Below are 19,831 nucleotides of genomic sequence, written 5' to 3'. Positions count from 1 at the left end.
AGTTTGGGGTTTGCAGACATCAGTTTGACCTAATACTTCATGGGCACATGAAGCTTCACAGAACCTTGAAGGTCGGGGATGTTAATATTGCCGGACTTGAAGGATGCTTAGAGAAAGATCAGAGTGAGGGAGAAGAAGGAATTCGTGATTATGCCTTGGTCTTCTCTACCTGGTTTAAATCAGAATTCTGAGCTAGCTATACTTAATTGAAAAGTGAAGTCTCTTCCTGTTCTTTCTCTTTTGCTTAACTGTAATTTGATATGATCCAATTGTATATTTAAAAAGATCTGTCCATGAAAGCCTTGGCATCATGTGCAAGTTGTATGTTTTTCAGCAGAGAAGGAAATGACCTCCTGGTAATTGTCAAAATTTAATAATCCTGATTTTAGATTTGTGATGTAATTTCCTTATGACTGATGTTGATTCAGTTTTGTTGTAGATGACAACTGCTTATTCAGGAGTATATCTCAAATACATAGTGAGTAGTTCGATTTCAGACAGTGCAACCTGTTTCCGGTCTCTAAAACATCTTTCTGTCCCTAAGGAGAAGGGTGTTTGAATTTATTGCAACATAAACAATTCTGGATGCATTGTTGTGCTCCTGGGAACAGAAGACAAACACAAACAAAACTCTATAGTGAAAACCATGAGAGTAGCAATTCTCTAAAATGCCAAAGCAAGAAGCAAGAGTTATAGAGGATCATGGGTACTTAGGTGTGTGTGTGCTTGCACATGCTGGAGACAAGTGAGTGACTGGATGTGGAACCAGGCTCTCTTCTGGATTCTGTGTTCTGAAATATTGTTTCATCTGGCCAGGAAAGCATCAAGGAAATTGCTCTGCCATCCCTATATCATGTTGAAGAGTAACCAACCATGTCAATAGTAGAAATGATGATGTTAGTAGCCTTCTCAGTTGCCCAGGACCACAATTATTTCGAGAGTGTCAGAAATTTGAATATATTTTGGAGTCAGAGAAACCACAGCATGAGAAATATGAGGTAGCTAGCATGTCATTTCTGGTAAAAACTGAAGCAGATCCTGTCCAGAGAAATGCATATCCAAGCCAATTTCTACTAGGTGCTTGATAATTGTTAGCCAAACTTGAGTTCACCATAAACAGGACACCATAGAAAAATCAGTAGAGAGAGCAAACTATTCACACCCTCAAGAACACAAAAATATAAAGTTGTGCTCACAGATTTTATCATTAATGATGAAAAAGCCAGTATGTGCAGAGACTAAGAATCTAGCAAATAAAGTTTGTGTTAGAATCCATTCTGTTTCTATTAAATTCACAAAATTAGAAGGCAATATACCAGCTTTACAAAATTACTGGAATTGGCATGCAATGCTGGGGGAAGGAGGAGTGTAAATTGATTCAGTCACTCTTGCTGGTTTTGTAAACTTAGGAGCATTTGCTCTGGGAAGCGTCCATGCTGAGGAAAATGTGTTACTATACCCTTAAATGTGCATGTGAAGGATGTCTTGAGGTCTGCAATGTGAACCATGGCACACCCACAAAGGACATGAAAAACAATGTGAATGAATGAGAGAAGATAATCCATTACCATATACTATAACATAGAGTGTTCACTAGTGTCACTGGACTACAGTGACACTAAACATGTGGAGCCACCCTCAATGAAGTGAACCTCAGGAATGATGCTATGGTACGTGTGTGTGTGTGTGTGTGTGTGTGTGTGTGTGTGTGTGTGTGTGTGTGTGTGTGTGTGTATGCACAAGTTGACATCCTTAAAAAGTGTTCCCAATTAAAAACAGCTTATTTTCTTACACTGGCACATGTTTTGGATCAGAAAGTCTATCTAAGAGAATACTTAAATAAAAAAATATTAGCTTTTACTTTCATCATGACACTTACATTTATTTTTCCCTAATCATGCTCTGTAGAACACAAGGAAATGCCAATTATTTAGCATGCTACTTGAAAGACAAAATTAGTTAGAGCTTATTTGTCTGTTTATGTGAGCCCATGGAGCTTATTCTTGTGGAGGTTTGACACAGCAGAAGAGAGTAATCGGGCCCTTTGGAGGAGAGTCCTCAGCATATTCAACCAGGAGGCAAGGTTGTGAGTCATCTGGCATAGGTATTGCTTTATGCTAGGAACTGGGCGACAGGTGCACCTTTTAGTCACGGTAGGCAGAGCAGATTCTCCATCACTATGGTTTCAAACTTATCCAGGTGAGTTTTGGTGAAGGGAAGTAGGCTTTAACCAAGTCCCACCTTGCTCCACTGGAGTGAGCTCAGAGCATTTAGATGCTCTTTAACACACTGGCTGTATCGTGAAGTTTCCTGGGCCACAACTCTGGGTTTCTGTTTTGCTTAAGCGTGATTCCCTTTTAATAGTTGAAATAAGGAAAGGCAGGTGTTTATAACAAAGCCTAGAAATGATGGGAAGAGAATAAGGTGTGTCTTAATGTACCTTAGTTTACATGTTAATTTAATTTTTAAATTTTGGCATTTAGAGGAGGACAAGCTACATGTGGAGGTAAGAGAAAACATTATAGGAATTGTTTATTTCTTTCTATGATGTAAATTCCCAGGTTTGAATTCAGGCTGTCAAGTGCCCTTACCCACACCCACTGAGTCATCTTTTTTATTTACTTATTTGATTATTGTGTGGTTGTGGGTAGATGGGTTCATCAGAGTGTACATTTGGAGGTCAGAGGACAACCTTCAGGTTTTCTCCTTCTACCATATGGGTCCCAGAGATTGAACTCAGATCTTGAGGCTTGGCAGCAAGCATAGTTACTTGTAAAGGCATCACACTGGCCACAAAATGCGTTTTCATATAAGGTTTCATTCCTATTATAAATGACTGCACCTAAAGCTAATGAAGTATTTGAATTTAGATGTATGTTATGACAATTACAAGTAATTTAAATAAAATAATTATTCTACATGAATCTAGTATTTGACACTTCATTCTGGTCTGCCTGTTCATTGTGTTTCTGTCATGGTGATAACTGTTAGAAGTTAGCAGGCTTAAACGACAGCCTGAAAGAGGCTGAAGTTCTTTTCAGCATCCTGTTTTAGGGAGGGATTCACTTTACCGCATATTGTTTTAGTTCTTCAGAGATTATCACTGTTGCAAGGCTTTCTCCTTTCTCTTTAGTATATGGATTAACACAATTAAATAACACTCAATATTTCCTGACCCATTCCAGTGTAGAGAAGCCTGCTCTAACTTCTCTACCTCTCTTGTTGCTCCAGGACAGCTTCCCTGCAAGATTTGGAGGAATTCATTTTGTCAATCAACCTTGGTATATCCATGCCCTGTACACTGTGATCCGGCCTTTCCTGAAGGAGAAGACTCGGAAAAGGGTACTTCTGCTTTTTTGTTTTAAAATCCTTTCTCTGTCTCCATCCATATTCAGTGAGTTATGCTGCACACTGCGATTGTTTAATGTCAGCATTAATAGAATTTCTTTAATCTTGTCATTTTAATATTCTGCATAGAAGACATTTACAGATTTTTAGAGAGCTCATAATCTCTCTAATTTCTCAACAATGTTTTATGAACAGGACATTTGAAAGCAAGCTTCCCTGCTTTTTCACCAAATAACGAAACATGTTAGTATCTTCACTCATATTACAGTCTCACTGTAAACCTCAGAAAACCATGCTATGTTATTTCATTATTGTTGGCACTCTTAATTTCAAGTAAGATCTAGACGTAAGTTATTATTTTACTTATTGACAAATGAACGCTTGTTATTTCACAATATTTACTGACATAAGTACATTTTTCAGAATTTGATATACTTGTGTAGTGACAGTCATGATCTACCAGATATTTTGATAATAATGCTGGTGTGTCAAAGTTTTAATATTTCTCTAAATAATGTGTTATATGAATTTACTCAAGATTGAGGTTCATCATGCAGGGGTGGTAATAAATATACAAGAAAGAAAATTCTTCTTGGCCCCAGACTGAGAGCTGGGAAACCTGCATGGAACTGATCCAGACCCCATCCATGAATGTGGGTGTCAGTGAGGAGGCCTCAGAAATCTATGGGGCCACTTGTAGTAGATCAGTACTTATAACTAGCATAGGAATGGACTTTGAGAGTCCATCCCACATAGAGAGGGATACTCCTTGAGCCTAGACACGGGGGAAGGCCTAGGTTCTATTCCAAAGGATATGACAGACTCTGAAGACCCCCATGGAAGACCTGACTATCCCTGGGGAGCAGAAATGGTATGGGATAGGTAGGCTGTTAGTTGGGGGCAGAGGAGGGAGAGGAAACTGGGATTGACATGTAAAACAATCTTGTTTCTAATTAAATAAGAAAATAGAGGGAGAAAAGAAAAAATTCTTACTGTTATTACAAGCAATACTCTGTCATGACTTTTCTGAAAATGTAATAATTATTTAAAGCACTTAGCACTAGCACCATAGTACATGTGAAATTGAATAGGCATGATTATTGAACATAGAATTTTTAAATACATTTAACTGTACATTATTTCATTTATTCATTTGACAGCTTTGGAAAGTATATTTAAATATTGGTCACCTATTTATTATTTAAATGAACAGTTCAAATAAGGGTAAACATATTCATCTCCTTTAAAACTGAATGTTTCTTTGTGGTGAAGACATTCCAAATCTTTTCTGTTGCTTTAAAAAAAAAAATCAGTGACTACCAATATCTAGAGTAATCATACTTATTTTTCTTATCCAACTGTAACTTGGATAACTTGTACCCAAAGACAAGAATATTCATAGCTCTTCTTTGCCAGCTTCTGATTACTGATTTTATGCTGAACTCTGAAAAGTAAATTTAGTAAACATGGTCTCCTATTTCCAAGTTGAGGAAGGAAGTCTGTGGATGGATGAGCAACTTGCTTCCTCATACACAGATGCAGCTGGGAAGTGATAGAACCAGTGTATGCCCTCACAGCACCCAGTTCTATATACCTCCGTGTTCTAACCACCAAACCATTAGTGACACTGTAAATTATACTTACTTCTAAACCTATGTGGATGACAATAGCGTTGTGAAACTCAGTGATTAAGCACTTCGTGCCTTCCAGTGTTGCAAAGTCCTCATTCCGAGCATGAAAACACAGTAATTACATGTTCGCATCAAGCATTAGTGAGCAGAGGGTTGACTGTGTATGAATTTGTTAAAAATATTCCAGTCGTTCAGGAGGAAGAACTCTTCAAACAACTGTAATTTATACTAAGAGTTGTTTCTTCCAGTAAGCATGAAATTATGCGTTTTTTGGAGTTGAAAAATATAATGAAGTGCTTCACAAATGCACCTTCAAGCTTTGTTCCATGAAATAGTAATCAAGTTATTCAAAACATCTGCTGGGGATTTTAGCACAAATTCCACTTATGTGTGTTCCCTCTTGCTACATGCTGTTCTCAATACATTATGCGTGTTTCATTTAATAATTACAACAATACTTTAGAGTAAGTCATCTTTTTTTAACTTTATAGGTTGAGAATAAAACTTAGAAGGTTAACCAACCTGCCATGTAATGCTGTTGGTAGAAGAGCTAAAGATTTAGGCTTATTTGGAAAATTCCACGGAGAGGGAATAGCAAATAAGTCTTAGGTAGGCATGTGTCTAAGCCATTGAACAAAAGCAAAGAGAGCAGAAAACCTGGAGAAGATGGAGGGGGGAAGTAGTGAGGGACAAGACTGAAGGAAATATGGTTCATTAGATCTTAGGTGGTTTTGCCTAACATTGCAAGTGCTTTGAATGTTCAAACAGTCTCATTGTGACATGCTATACCATTATTCTGCTTCCTTGAATGCAATGCCAGCCAGATGGAAGGAAGGCAGCTAAACTCCACAATTTTAATAAAAGTTACAAGACTTAGTTATCTTCATGTAAAATAATTAAAAGTCAGATTCCTTTAATTTTTGCTTGAATAATGAAAATATAGGGCAAAGGTATTTTATTCTTACTGGCATTACAAATGATACCATGTCATTACTGAAGCACCTCCTGGTGCTGATATTATAAATGCATCTCATGAAAATCTGCTGAAAGAAAAATCCAAGGAGCATTGGGAGTCTTTCTCTACAGACCTAGGTATACAAGAAATGGCTATGACTTCATTTACCCAAATTAAGTGAAATGCCAACACAACAGAATGGTTAAGATTTCTGTGTTCATTTTTTTTTGGTGTTTTTTTTTAAATTTAAATTAGAAACAAGCTTGTTTAACATCTCAATACCAGTTCCCTCTCCTTTTCCCCCTCCCTGGCCCCCCCACACTTACCCCCTATTCCATCCTCTTTCTGCTTCCCAGGGAGGGTGAGGCCTATCATGGGGAATTTTCAAAGTCTGTCATATCATTTGGAGAAGGGCCTAGGCCCTCCCCCATGTGTATAGGCTGAGAGAGTATCCCTCTACGTGGAATGGGCTCCCAGAGACCATTCCTAACTAGGGATAAATACTGATCCACTACCAGAGGCTCCATAGATTGCCCAAGCCTCCTAACTGACACCCACATTCAGGGTGTTTGGATCAATCCTATGCTGTTTTCCCAGCTATTAGTCTAGGGTTCAGGAGCTCCCCTTGTTCAGGTCAGCTGTTTCTGTGTGTTTCTCCAGCCTGGTCTTGACCCCTTTGCTTATCACTCCTCCCTCTCTGCAACTGGATTCCAGGAGTTCAGTTCAGTATTTAGCTGTGGGTGTCTGCTTCTGGATGAAGGCTCTAGGATGGCAATATAAGGTAGTGATCAATGTCATTATAAGGGAAGGACATTTAAGGTAGCCTCTCTGCTATTGCTTAGATTGTTAGTTGTCGTCATCCTTGTAGATCTCTGGACATTTCCCTAGTGCCAGAATTCTTTTTAAACCAATAATGGTTCCCTCTATTGTGGTATCTCTTTTCTTGCTCTCCTCTATTCTTCCCCTGACTCATTCTTCCTGCTTCCTCATGTCCTGTTCTCCAATCCTTTTATCTCCTTCTCTTTTTCTCCTAACTCCCTCTCGCCTCCCCCACCATGGTCCCAATTTGCTCAGGAGATCTTGTCCCTTTCCCCTTCTCATGGGGAACATGTATCTCTCTTAGGGCCCTCCTTGTTTCCTAGCTTCTCTGGCAGTATGGATTGTAGGCTGGTAATCCTTTGCTCTATGTCTAAAATCCATATGAGTGAGTACATACCATGTTTGTCTTTTTGTGACCTCATTCAGGATGGTTTCTTCTAGTTCCATCCATTTGCCTGCAAATTTCAAGATTCCATTGTTTTTGTTTTTCCCACTGAGTACTACCCCATTGTGTAAATGCACCACATTTTCTCCATCCACTCTTCAGTAGAGGGGCATCTAGGTTGCTTCCACGTTCTGGCTATTACAAATCATGCTGCTATGAACATGGTTGAAGAGTGGACTTGTTGTATGAATGTGCATCTTTTGGGTATATGCCTAAGAGTGGAATTGCTGTATCTTGTGGTAGACTCATTCCCATTTTCCTGAGGAACTGCCATACTGATTTACAAAGTGCCTGTATGAGTTTGCACTCCCACCAGCAGTGGAGGAGTGTTCCCCTTTCTCCACATCCTCTCCAGCATAAACTGTCATTCGTGTTTTTGATTTTAGCCATTCTAACAGGTGTAAGATGGTATTTCAGAGTTGTTTTGATTTGTATTTCCCTGACAGCTAAGGACCTTGTGCACTTTCTTATGTGTCTTTCAGCCATTTTAGTTCCCTCTATTAAGAATTCTCTATTTAGTTCTGTACCCCACTTTTTTGATTGGATTATTTGGTGTTTTGATGACTAGCTTCTTGAGTTCTTTGTATATTTTGGAGATAAGCCCTTTGTCAGATGTAGGGTTGGTGAATAACTTTTCCCATTCTGTGGGCTGCCCTTTTGTCTTCTTGACTGTGTCCTTTGCCTTACAGAAGTTTCTCAGTTTAGAGGGTCCCATTTATTAATTGTTGATCTCAGTGTCTGGACTACTGGTGTTATGTTCAGGAAGTGGTCTCCTGTACCAATTCATTCGAGGGTACCACCTACTTTCTCTTCTAAGAGTTTTAGTGTGGCTGGATTTATATTGAGGTCTTTGATCTCCTTGGACTTTGGATGGAATGTTCTATAGATATCTGTTAATTCCAATTGCGCCATGACTTCTATTAGTTCTTTTGTTTCTTTGTTAAGTTTCTGTCTTGTGTTCCTGTCCAGTGGTGAGAGTGGAGTTTTGAAGTCTCCCACTATAAGTGTGTGTAGTTTTATGTGTGATTTGTGTTTTAGTAATGTTTCTTTTACAAATGTGGATGCCTCTGTATTTGGGGCATAAATGGCCAGAATTGAGAATTCAGAAACACGGGGGATTATATCTCAGAGCATAATGAACTTCAGGCCAACCAGGCTATATATAGAGATCCTGTCTTAAAAAAAGTTGGAGTTATCAGAAAAGGAGATTAAAGAAGACTGTGGTTTGGGGGAAAATGAGATGAGAATTGGACATTAGTTCATCAGGGAGACTGATAGAAGGTGATATCATGTATTGTTAAGAGATCAGGTAGCTTTGGACTGGACTTATAAAATGTTAGAGGAGAGTATTTGGACAATGGATAGAAACAACTTCTCTTGTGAGTTCTTCTGTTAAAGAAAAATTGAAGCAAAGATAAGACTCAAAGAGCCAAAAGCACTTTTATGCATCTGTTTGCAAGGTATTGATGACAGTAAGTTTGTTTTTTTCTTTCTCAGATGGGAAAGAGAGGTTAACGTTTTAATATGACAAAAACAAGGGAAGATTGCTGGGAAATAAAACTGAGTTGAGGAAATAGAATGGATCTTGTTTTGTTGGTGTAATGGTTAGTCTTTGTGGCTTTATACTATCTCTGTTTTAGTGGTGAGGCAGAACACACGGGCACAGATGCTGGTGGGTGGATCTCAGCTGGCTGCCCTATTTCCTCAGTGAGAGTGGAATCAAGGCCAATGCTGAAAGTGATGCTGAGGGAGGGGGTAACAAAGAGTTCCAGATTTATTGCTCTAAAGGTTGTTTTTAACCACAACACCTTCATGACTTGATGGAGGATTCTGTTATGATGAAACGCGTCTGATGTCTTCAGAATTAGATAGCTGGTACAATAAAGGTTTTGAAACTTCGATGTTTTTTTAGAGGAAATATTTTTTGACTGAAGAATATTGGTATGTGTGTGTTACACACACACACACACACACACACACACACACACACACACACACACACACACACACAGGCTGTGAAGTTTTAAACTGCAGTGGGAATGTGTTATATTTTCAATTAACCAGGTTTTCTGTGGGGCAGATGGCTTCTTCCAACACTAAAATTACCTCTTAAAGAACCTGATTGTTCTGTGTACTGGCCAATATTTGGCTGACATCTGTTTTTCATCTACCATAATTAGTTAAAAATAATAGCTGATTGGTAACTTGCACCTCTCAGAGTTTACCTGATGATAAAGATATATTTTCCTATGTATTTACATCTGTGGAGTTTAAAGATAAAGAAAACAAATATGAACGTGTTAGTTAACCTGTTCATCTTGAACCCAAAATGTGAAATTAAGTTACTTATAAACTATACTTTAAAAATAAATAGTACAGAAATTTGAATAGGATGTTGATGATGCTTTTTGATCAATCTATAATTTTGTGATGATAGAAATGTAAGTGAATAAGCAAATTATAATTTGAAAATTTCATATTTTCAGATTGGGAATGAAAGGTTGATACCTCATGATGAAAACTTGATTATGAAGGAAGACTTGAGAGTAACATACTTTTCTAACTTTTAAAAATTTGATTTTTGACCATTTCACACATGTCTATCCATATAGGCATAAAACCATACATATGAATGTATATATGTATATATAGTTTATTCTGGTTACTGTCACCCATCTTCTTTTGATCTTTTCACCTTATTACCTGCAACCTCACCTCACTATTTGCTGAGCTGAACTAGGGCCTTCTTTGTGACCATGGGTTTGGAATTATCCATTGCAGCCTTGTGGTTTCCTGAGTGGGCACACAATTGCAGAAGATGTTCATCCTTGCCTCAGAGGAGCCCATCACTGTCCAATAGCTCATAGGGTAAGGTTAGGGTCCTTTGAGCATTTCCCCAGCCTATGATTGACTGTTGGAAGACTCAGTCTTCTACAGACCTATTGCAATTCGCCTGCAGCTAGTATGAAATCATGACTGCATTGACTGTGCCATGTCCACAAGAAATCATTTTACTGGTTATTGCATTCTTTCTGCCCTCTCTTCTACAATGTTCCCTGAACTTTATGTGAAATAGTATAAAATGTCTTGATTTTATACTATATTATATATATATATATATAATATATATATATATATATATATATTGATATTATACTCAACCGTCTCTTCTCAGCACCTGGAGCAGCAATGTGTCTTCATACTTACTAGCATTCACTGCAAAGAGAAATTTATCTATGGATAAAACATAAAACATTTGTATATGGATATACACATAAAACATTAGAAGGCAGTTTGGTTCCATATCATGTAAATATATGCTAAGAATAATACTAATAAGGTCGAGCTTAAGGCTAAAGACATCCTCATCCTTATTTGTTTTGCTTTGTTTCCTTTTTGGAGATTTTAATACACATATAAAATGTATTTTGATCAAACCCACCTTATGTTCTCTTCCCACCAAGCCTCCTCTATCCTTCTAATCACCTTTCCTTCCCATCCTTATTTATTCTTTAAAGCTTTATGACTCTACATAAAGCTGCCTGGATGAACATGGGTTTAGGGCTGTCTACAGGAGCATGACTAACATCTCAGGGACCACATTCCTGAAGAAAATACACTCTCCTTCCACTAGAAGTCATCAGTTATTAATAGTATCTCAGTGAGGGGCGAAACTTCACGAGTTGTCCCTCTTCCCCACTGCTCATCCGTGCTGGAAATTTAACTGCTCTTGTGCAAGTCTTGTGTATGTAACTACAGTCACTGAATTCATATGATCCAGAAATGATGATTTGCTGCAGATGTGCACTACCTCTGGCTTTAACAATCATTCTGATCCCTTTCTGTAATGATGTCTGAGCCTTGGGAGGGAAGGTATGTGATATAGATATCCTACTTAGAACTAAATACCCCATAGTCTCTAATTCTCTGCATGATGGTAAATTGTGTGTGTTAATTACCATCAACTGAAAAAATAAGCTCATATGAGGGTTTAAAGATCACTAATGTGTGAATATAAAGATAACCTGAAAAACTCATCTCTACTTGCTAGGTTTCATCATTTTAGAAGATTCTATGTATTCTTTTTTTTAGGAAGAAAGTAAAAACATAATTTATTAGTATTTGGTATATATTATCCTTTCCGGTGGTTTTCTCATGAGACTCACAGTATTTTCTCAGATATGGCAGCATTTGCACTTAGGCTTTATAACCTACTTTTTTTGCCACTAATTTTGGTTAGATATCTCTATTAATACTATTTAGAACTATTTTTTCTCTTGATTTTTTTTATTTGAATTAAAAACAAGATTGAATTACATGACAATCCCAGTTCTCTTCTCCCTCCCTTCCCCCCTACCACCACCCCTCAACTAAAACCCACCTATCGCATATCCTTTCTTCTAATCTACACCCGACTCAACCTTTCTGCTCCCTCATGACCTCTGCATCCTTCGATTCTATGTATTCTATCAGGAAGAATAGTAAGAAAAATCTTAGTTAGCTGTGAACTATGTTAACTACAAAAATTAACAAATGATCTGGCATAATGTGGCCCACTGATACAATGGTGGTACAGATGTAGCAGTAACAACTTTCTGATTGAAATTTAAGCCTGCTTCATAAAACAGAATTCATACCTACTACTATTTACTGGGCCAAAAATTTGTGGCTGGCCAGATCATGGGCCCTAAAGGAGAACCTAATTCTGCAATTCTACTAAATGAAATATTAATAAACCTCCCCCTAATTCCTTAACTTTTATAACCATATATTGATGAATCTCTCTGCCAATGGGTTTTTACTTGGTTTACACAGGAAACATGAATTCCTTCTGTGAACCATGTCTCAAAACCTATCTAAGAGCAAATGATTACCCTCATAACAGTTGTGTCATTATTGTACCAGTAAGCACCTCTTGATTGGCAGGTTAGTAGTACAGTTACAAGTTAGCAGCTAGGTAAGACTGCTGGTATCTTTTCTCCTGCAACAGTATGTGTAGCACCTTCAGAAACTATGAAAGCCAGCCAAAAAGGCAGAAAGATTCTGGCTTAGTTCCTGCTTTCTTTGTCTGTATCTTGAAACTATGGTGTGTGATGTATCTGTTAAAAAGCCTTATTAGTAGTGATGCATATTGGCTATTAATGACTGAAAATGGGTTTTTATTCACTGCTATAATCTTATTTGAGATAAAGTTTTGTTACATCAACACGTTAATGAGTAATTTTTTAATATTTGTAATGTTGAAAACATTTAAAAATAGAATCTGAATGATTATTAATAAAAAACGTAGAAAGGGGTAGCAAATGATGGAGTTAGAAAATAATTGAGATTGTGCTTGAATTTATCTTCAGATTATAAAGAAAAATTCTATGTAGACAATAATTTAAGTGTATGTAGGATATTGCCATTACAATTCACTGTTCTATTTTCATTTGGTCAACAAATATGGAAATTTCTAGGATAGAGAATATTGCATATCATGTATCTTTGGGATGTGGGCCTCACTCAGCTTTTGCTTATGAGGATGCTAATCTTCTTTTCTTTACAGCATCCACTCGAAATTATAAAGCTATAATAGAGTAGTTACAGTATTCTTATTTTTGCTGACAATAAAGAGAAATAGACACGGAGGCAACTTTGTAACTTGGACAGCTCTGGAGTTGATGAGTCCCTCATGAGAAAAAGTTGATTCAACATCATTCATTGTGTATATCCCAGGTTTGCACAGCTAACACCAAGGAGATGTGGAGCCTAGAATATTCTGCTCATGGTCCTGACAAAGAAGCAGCAAATCAAATTTATGATTCTAGATCTTTAGCCAAGTCACTATCTGACCTCCCAGAAACTAAATATTCTTGCCCCTCAGGACTTTTATATGAAATGTTAGATAATGGTTCAATCTTGCTTGCTTCATAGAATAGAGGAGAGACTTAAATATTGTAAGAAACATATAAGCCTCTTATGTTGGCTTTTCTAGCCTCACCCATTCCCAACAGCCTCTGGATGGTCCTTAGTTTTCTCAATGTGTTTCCTTCCCACCTCTCGCCTTGCATTCATAGATATTTTTGCACGGTAACAACCTGAACAGTCTACACCAACTAATTCATCCTGAGATCCTGCCTTCTGAGTTTGGAGGAATGTTGCCCCCATATGACATGGGGACATGGGCAAGAACCCTGCTAGACCATGAGTATGATGATGACAGTGAGTACAACGTGGACTCCTATAGTATGCCTGTGAAGGAAGTAGAAAAGGAACTCTCCCCCAAATCCATGAAGAGGTATGCTACAGATCACCTGGGAAGTGGGTAAGGGTCCCGGGGGAAGACATGCTGAGTTTGACTTCATTTCCCCATCACACACATTTTCATTTTTGTGCCTTATTTTCTTTCTGATAGCATTTTAAAGTCTTGCTGAGACAATGGCTTTTTTCTAAGTACATAAAAGTCCAATTAATTACTTAGGAAAAAAGTCATATAGGTCATTTGACACATACAAGTCACACACACACACACACACACACACACACACACACACACACACACACACACACACACACACCAAACCCTATATTCAAGCTGGTATAATCTGTTCATTGTCTAAGCTCATTCTTTGTCTAAAGTAGCCATTTCTGTGCCAACCAATATATCCTTATAGGAGTAATCACCCACCACAAGGTTCATTATTGTGCTAGAGTCCATTTTCCTGTTTTGAATCATATGCATTCTTTTAATTTTTTTTCAATTCGTGGGTGGGGGGAATTACAGGTGCCTGGTTGCCTAATTAGCCCTGCCTTTCAATCCTGTAGCAAATGATGTGACTTTGATTCTGGGGCTTCTTCAGGCCCCCGCAGAGTGCAACTTAATGATGCTAGCAGATAAAAGAAGTCTAATCACCATCCACAGGAGTGTGTGGTTTCCAGGCCTGGATACCTCTAGGAAGATTCAGATATTTCACTTGTCATGCTAACCCCTATCTTGCATCTTTTCCTCATGAAAGCTTTGCTTAAAACATTGATTTAGGTAGTGGTCCTAAAGAATGAGTGTCCCCCTTCCTTCCTCTTTCTCTCTCTCTTGTCCTTCCCTGTTTCCTGTCCCCATTTTTCTTTGTCTCCGTTTATCTCTGTCTCTGTCTTTCTCTGTCTCATGTATGTATGAGCATGCAATAAATTTTGTATGACAATGATGCTGATGTTTGCTCACTACAGGCAACTGCACACCTCCTGGAAGTAAAGGGAAAGGACTGGAAAATTTCTCTGCTACCTATCATTTCCTTACTTGCTAACAAATATGTCTTTAAACTGGCCTTAGGTTTCTTGGCTCCCTTCCACTTGGCATCTGTACACAATATTTATCAGTAAACCTGAGGATTCATTGACCTCCTCAAGTGATTGGTGATAGGATGCTGAGTTGCCTTCAAAGTCTACATATGTGTACCTAAGTGGGAATGTGGGTTCCTAAAACAAAATCCTGAAAACAATTGCCTCTGGATAATTGTCACCCAACAAAAATAATTCTACTAACAACCATTACTATACTCTAACACTTACTATATATTTATCATAAATAGCTCTTGATTGGTTGCCTTTTAGTTCTCACAGATAACTTACTAAGATATTGTATTCTCAGTGCTTTTCATAGTCCACGCACATACGCGCTGGGGTGTGTGTGTGTGTGTGTGTGTGTGTGTGTGTGTGTGTGTGTGTCTGTGTTGAACAGGGCTCATCTGGAGACTTTCAGATTGTTGACAAAAGTCCCATTTACCCTTTTATGACCCTGTGACACCAGTGCCCTCTCTGGAAGTGAGCTAAATAAGGCTTAGGGGACAAGTAACTCTACTAGCCCTTAGTTTTGTCTCCTAACAGCTAAGAAAGGCTTTCCCTCTGCCATCCCTCCTGTGACAGTTTCATTCACACAGCCCCATCAGGTGCATACATTTCTCTCTTCAGTCTAACATCACCTCTTCACTCACAGTTTGTCTTTTCCCTTCCCAAGAATTTTCTAATGCCTTCTTAAATTTCATTGTTACCTCATTCCTCTTCTCTCATTTACAATTTACATGGAAATCCAAACATACTTTAAAAATGCAATTTAAGCCATTATACAACTCCCATTTAAGTTTCAAATGACCGAGGATTGTATCCTGAATAACAACACATTATGACTTAACAAGCCTCTATATCATCTGATCCTGGCTGCATTTCTCCACTAGGTTATCACAACAACTTCTTCCTCTCCTACCCTCAGATGTAGCAGTTTTCTCTCTGCTCTTCAGTTTCTCCAGCTAGTCTCTCTTTAAAGCTTTTACTTCAGGGCATTGAGGGTGCACGCTCTTAACCCCAGCACTCGGGAGGCAGAGGCAGGCGGATCTCTGTGAGTTGGAGGCCAGCCTGGTCTCCAGAGTGAATGCCAGGATAGGCTCCAAAGCTGCACAGAGAAACCCTGTCTCGAAAAAAAAAAAAAAAAAGCTTTTACTTGTCTGAGTCAAGTTATTTTTCCATGCATCTTCAAATGGCTAGAACCCATCAAAAATCCTCCTCAAAAGCATCTTTGTTCAAACAACAAGTCAACCACTTCTACCATTTCTATGTGCTACTTTTTCTAGTAATTTTGTATCAATCACTGTCCTTTTAAATTTTTTCCTCATTTCATTTAGCAACGTGGCCCACTACATGCTAGCTGAGTGAAAGAGTGAGTTGTTTTCGGTCTTTCAACTGTTGCCTAAAATCAGTATTCATGACTAATAGGTGACATCTCAACCTACTGTGACTAGTGTTTTCTATGTTTCTTGTGTGGACTTTGTTAGTTTCTATTCAGGTTATCAGTAGTTGCTGTGCAAGAAGTCACAGCACATTGCTGACTCATGTTGAAATTGTGCAAATGGAGCCAACATTTACCCACCAACATTTCTGAAAACTGTAATGCCTGAGAAAACAAAGCATCAACTTAATTCCAATTTGGATAATATGTTCTATATTCTTTTTTATTTTTATTTTATTTTATTAGTTCAAATTAGGAACAAGCTTGCTTCAGATGTCAATCCCTTCTCCCTCTCCCTCCCCTCCCCCTCCAACATCCCACCTGCCCCAAGCCATCCCCCCTCCACTCCCCAGGCAGGGTAAGGCCCTTAAAAGGGGCTCCCCAAAGTCTACCACATCATCCTGGGCCAGGCCTAGGCCCTTCCCCATGAGTCCAGGTCAAGAGAGCATCCTTTCACATGGGATGGGCTCTCAAAATCCCTTCTTTTTTTAAAGATCTTACATATTTAATACAGTATGTTTCCCCTGTACAAATGGAAAACAATTAAGTTCAACATTTCTAAACCAATATGGCCAACTCAACACGGTAAACTCGATACTTTATTCCAAAGTTGACAGCACAGCTAAAGTTTCCAAAAATTCAAATTACATATATATATATATATATATATATTTATATTATATATAAAAACCAATAATGGCAGTATGTTATGCATCAATAGCAGCAACAGCTTTTCCAGGTTCTGCAGTCATTGAACAAAATTGTAGAGACATCCAGCACTCTCCATTAAAAAAAAAAAAGTAAAAAACAAAATCCCAGAAAAACAGCACAGTTCTGTTACTCTTGTGGTAAAATGTCAGATTCTATTCAAACTAAAAATAATGTATGTGTGTATCTGGGTGTATGTTTAACAGAATATTATGGCAAACACTAATAACTTAATGGTGGGCTTTTTGCAGCTTAAACAACCTTGGCATTTACTTATTGGAGATGATTAAGATAGTCAAAGTCTGAACAGTAGATGTAGTTTTATGATTTTCTGTTTTCTGTGAAGAATTATTTTCCTATTTTTCTTGTTGTTCTTCACCCTGAAAGCTTAATACCACTACTTTTATAAGAAAATTCATTTGTTAGAAATTGAGACATTAAAATCTTACTATGCCTCTTATCTTGTGATTCTCTTTTCTCCCTCCCATCTTCTCTCTGTCTTCTTTTCCTCCTATTCTCTTTATTCAATTTGTCTCCTCCCCCCCCCCAAAAAAAAACACAGAGAAACACAGAAATGTTTACAAGGTATGTTTTTAAATATCAGGTGCCTCATTAACATTCAGATAAAGTGAAATTTAACTGAGAAACCAACTCCTCATATAAAAAATGCTCCCATTTTAATCTTCTTTTTGAACAGGATTGTTTATTTAAATAAATAAGCCATTTTGTTGGTGGATCTTGCACTCCCTAAAAATATAATTAGTTCCATTACATTCTTTTTTTATTAGCATGTGCAATTGTAATTTAGCTGAGAGTCTTCCTTTTTGGGAGTTAATGAAGTCTGCTAAGAGGCACATTGCTACAGCAAAAGGCAATTGGCTAGAATGCAGCAGCATGGAAGAATTCATTACCAGGGAGGGCTCTAAAAGGGCAGCTGCTGCTTAATGCCACAGCCATTAAAACAGCATCTTCCTGCCACAGCATTAGCATGTGTCATTGTTTACTCTTCTTCCCATTCTCATGCAATTTCCTAATGACGAAATGTATATAATTCCACCTTGATATCAAAAGCATATATATACATGGGGTTTTCAAATTGTGAGCTTTCTTAATTATAGACTCCTCCTGCCCAAATAAGGATTTTTTTTTAATTTTAAACATCTTTAAACATTTCTTGAAGTGTTCAAACATATGTTTTATTTTATTTGGATAATCTATTGGGGAATTTAACAAAATTACATTCAAATTCTGATTTTTTTTTGCTATTGGTGGTGATGTAATAAAGTTGACAGATGATAAAGAAATGAATTATAATTATTTTGGAATTATTTTATAGATAATTTTAAATCAGTGATTAAGCCTCTTGTTGATGTTGAAATCATCATCAATAGAATCTACCCTAGTTTCTTTTTCTATCTGGAAATAGTTTATCACAAAATATCTGTCCTCTACTAGAAAATCTCAGTATCTCAAAGAGAACACTCTTGCTCAGCTTCAGGAGAACATTAATGCCATTATTTTCTACTTAGAGTCTCTTGCTGCTCACAACCCGGGAAGCACTAGAGGGGATTGTTTGCTCATTCTGATGCCAAACTCTAAATGTGTGATATCCACAGCTCATAAATCCCTGGATGTGGGGGAAGAGACTTCATGGCCTTAGGAGAAGCAATGGTGAAGAAAAGACAGAAGAAAATGTCATAGGGATAATTCTGGATACTAACTCGTTGTCCCTGACTTTATTTTTTCCAGATCACAGTCAGTAGTGGACCCCACAGCACTAAAGCGTATGGATAAAAGTGAAGAAGAAAACATGCAGCCTTTACTTTCTCTGGACTAAGAATTTCTCCACCTCTGCCCCACGGATTAGAAATGGGAGGTACTGGCTTCAGCAACAGGGACAGCACTGTGGCATTTACCTGCTGGAAAACCTTATTCATGTTAATGTAGCATAATGCATAAGGCATCTGGCTTTCACATTTGCCTAAACCATGGGTGCCCCGGGCTAGATTTTAAAAAGTCAATAATTTATTCTGTAAGTGCCAAGTTCTTTGTAAATACAATATAGTCTTCACATCAAGTTTGTAAATTTTGGTAGTAATTTAATTTGGGAAAGATTGACTCACAAGTTTGAGCCAGTGATATGGACCATAATAAGAAGCATAAAGACATATACACTATGAAATTTAATTATGTGTATCCATGTTTCCTATGAAGCCATATTTCTGCTATCATAGTGAATTGTTTCATCGTCTTTCTCTGAAACACTGTCAATATTCAAGCATACTTTGGGCACAGTAGCAATTATTCCAGGAAACTGTTATGATTAATGTTTTCCTGTTTAGTGGTTTTCATTTCAGAGGAAGCATTCTAGAACCATCCCTGACTGCATTGTGAAGAAAAAGAGTAGATGATGAACTGGTGAACAAAACATCTTGAGCTCTTCTCTGTTGTTTGATTCAGAGTCTTGCAAGAAAATGTGTTTCCTCACTCAAGATGTGGAATTCTGATAAAGAATGGATATTTGTCTATACTGCTGTCTTCGCAATGTTCCCTTCACTTCAATGTCTCATTGTAATCCTTGTCTGATGTACTATAGAACACTTTCATCCAAAATTTCTTGACCATGAAGATGAGAATTAGTTCCTGAGTAATTTTGACAGACAATTTTGAACATAAAGTTTATCACTTACAGATAGGGGCCTAATTTCAAATAATTGTGAACTTGTTGAAAAATATAAATATTCGTACACCACAAGTATATTTTTGTTGAGTTCTAATAAATTCTTAATATAACAGGCTTTTAGATACCATGGAAAATTGACTGTAAAATAAAAGTGAGAACATTAGACAGACTTCAGGGTACCTATTCAAGGGATTCCAATATATCATAAAATGAAATATCAAGTATGTGGCACCTTACTGAATGTGGTTTTTTTTTTATCCCTTTAAGACACAACAGATCTCAATATAGCATAGATGCCAGGCAATGAAAAGCAAGAGTTTTTCTTAAATTTAATTATCATGTTGTTCTTTTATGCTTACATTTTCTTTTGAGAAAAGATTAAAAGTACATGACATCTGACAGATATAATGAAAGTGTTGGAGAGCGTCTAAGACAGCATATAACAGTTTAAGTCAAGACTCAAATTTGTATATGATTAAAGTTT

The 19,831-nt window shown here is 37.5% G+C and overlaps 1 protein-coding gene across 1 annotated transcript in view; it reads left to right on the top strand.

The window, feature by feature from the left end:
- Positions 1-18,501, top strand: part of Clvs2 (clavesin 2) — a 92,154-nt gene extending 73,653 nt beyond the window's left edge. The window contains exons 3-5 of the mRNA XM_027398441.2: positions 3,232-3,342; positions 13,258-13,478; positions 18,414-18,501. Coding sequence (XP_027254242.1) covers positions 3,232-3,342; positions 13,258-13,478; positions 18,414-18,501 — 420 coding nt within the window. The remainder of the gene's footprint in view (positions 1-3,231; positions 3,343-13,257; positions 13,479-18,413) is intronic.
- The last annotated feature ends 1,330 nt before the right edge of the window (positions 18,502-19,831 follow it).

The sequence above is a fragment of the Cricetulus griseus genome, chromosome 2, assembly GCF_003668045.3.
Source record: "Cricetulus griseus strain 17A/GY chromosome 2, alternate assembly CriGri-PICRH-1.0, whole genome shotgun sequence".
In the NCBI taxonomy this organism is placed as follows: Eukaryota; Metazoa; Chordata; class Mammalia; order Rodentia; family Cricetidae; genus Cricetulus; species Cricetulus griseus.
This window is presented reverse-complemented; position numbering and strand designations above follow the sequence as displayed.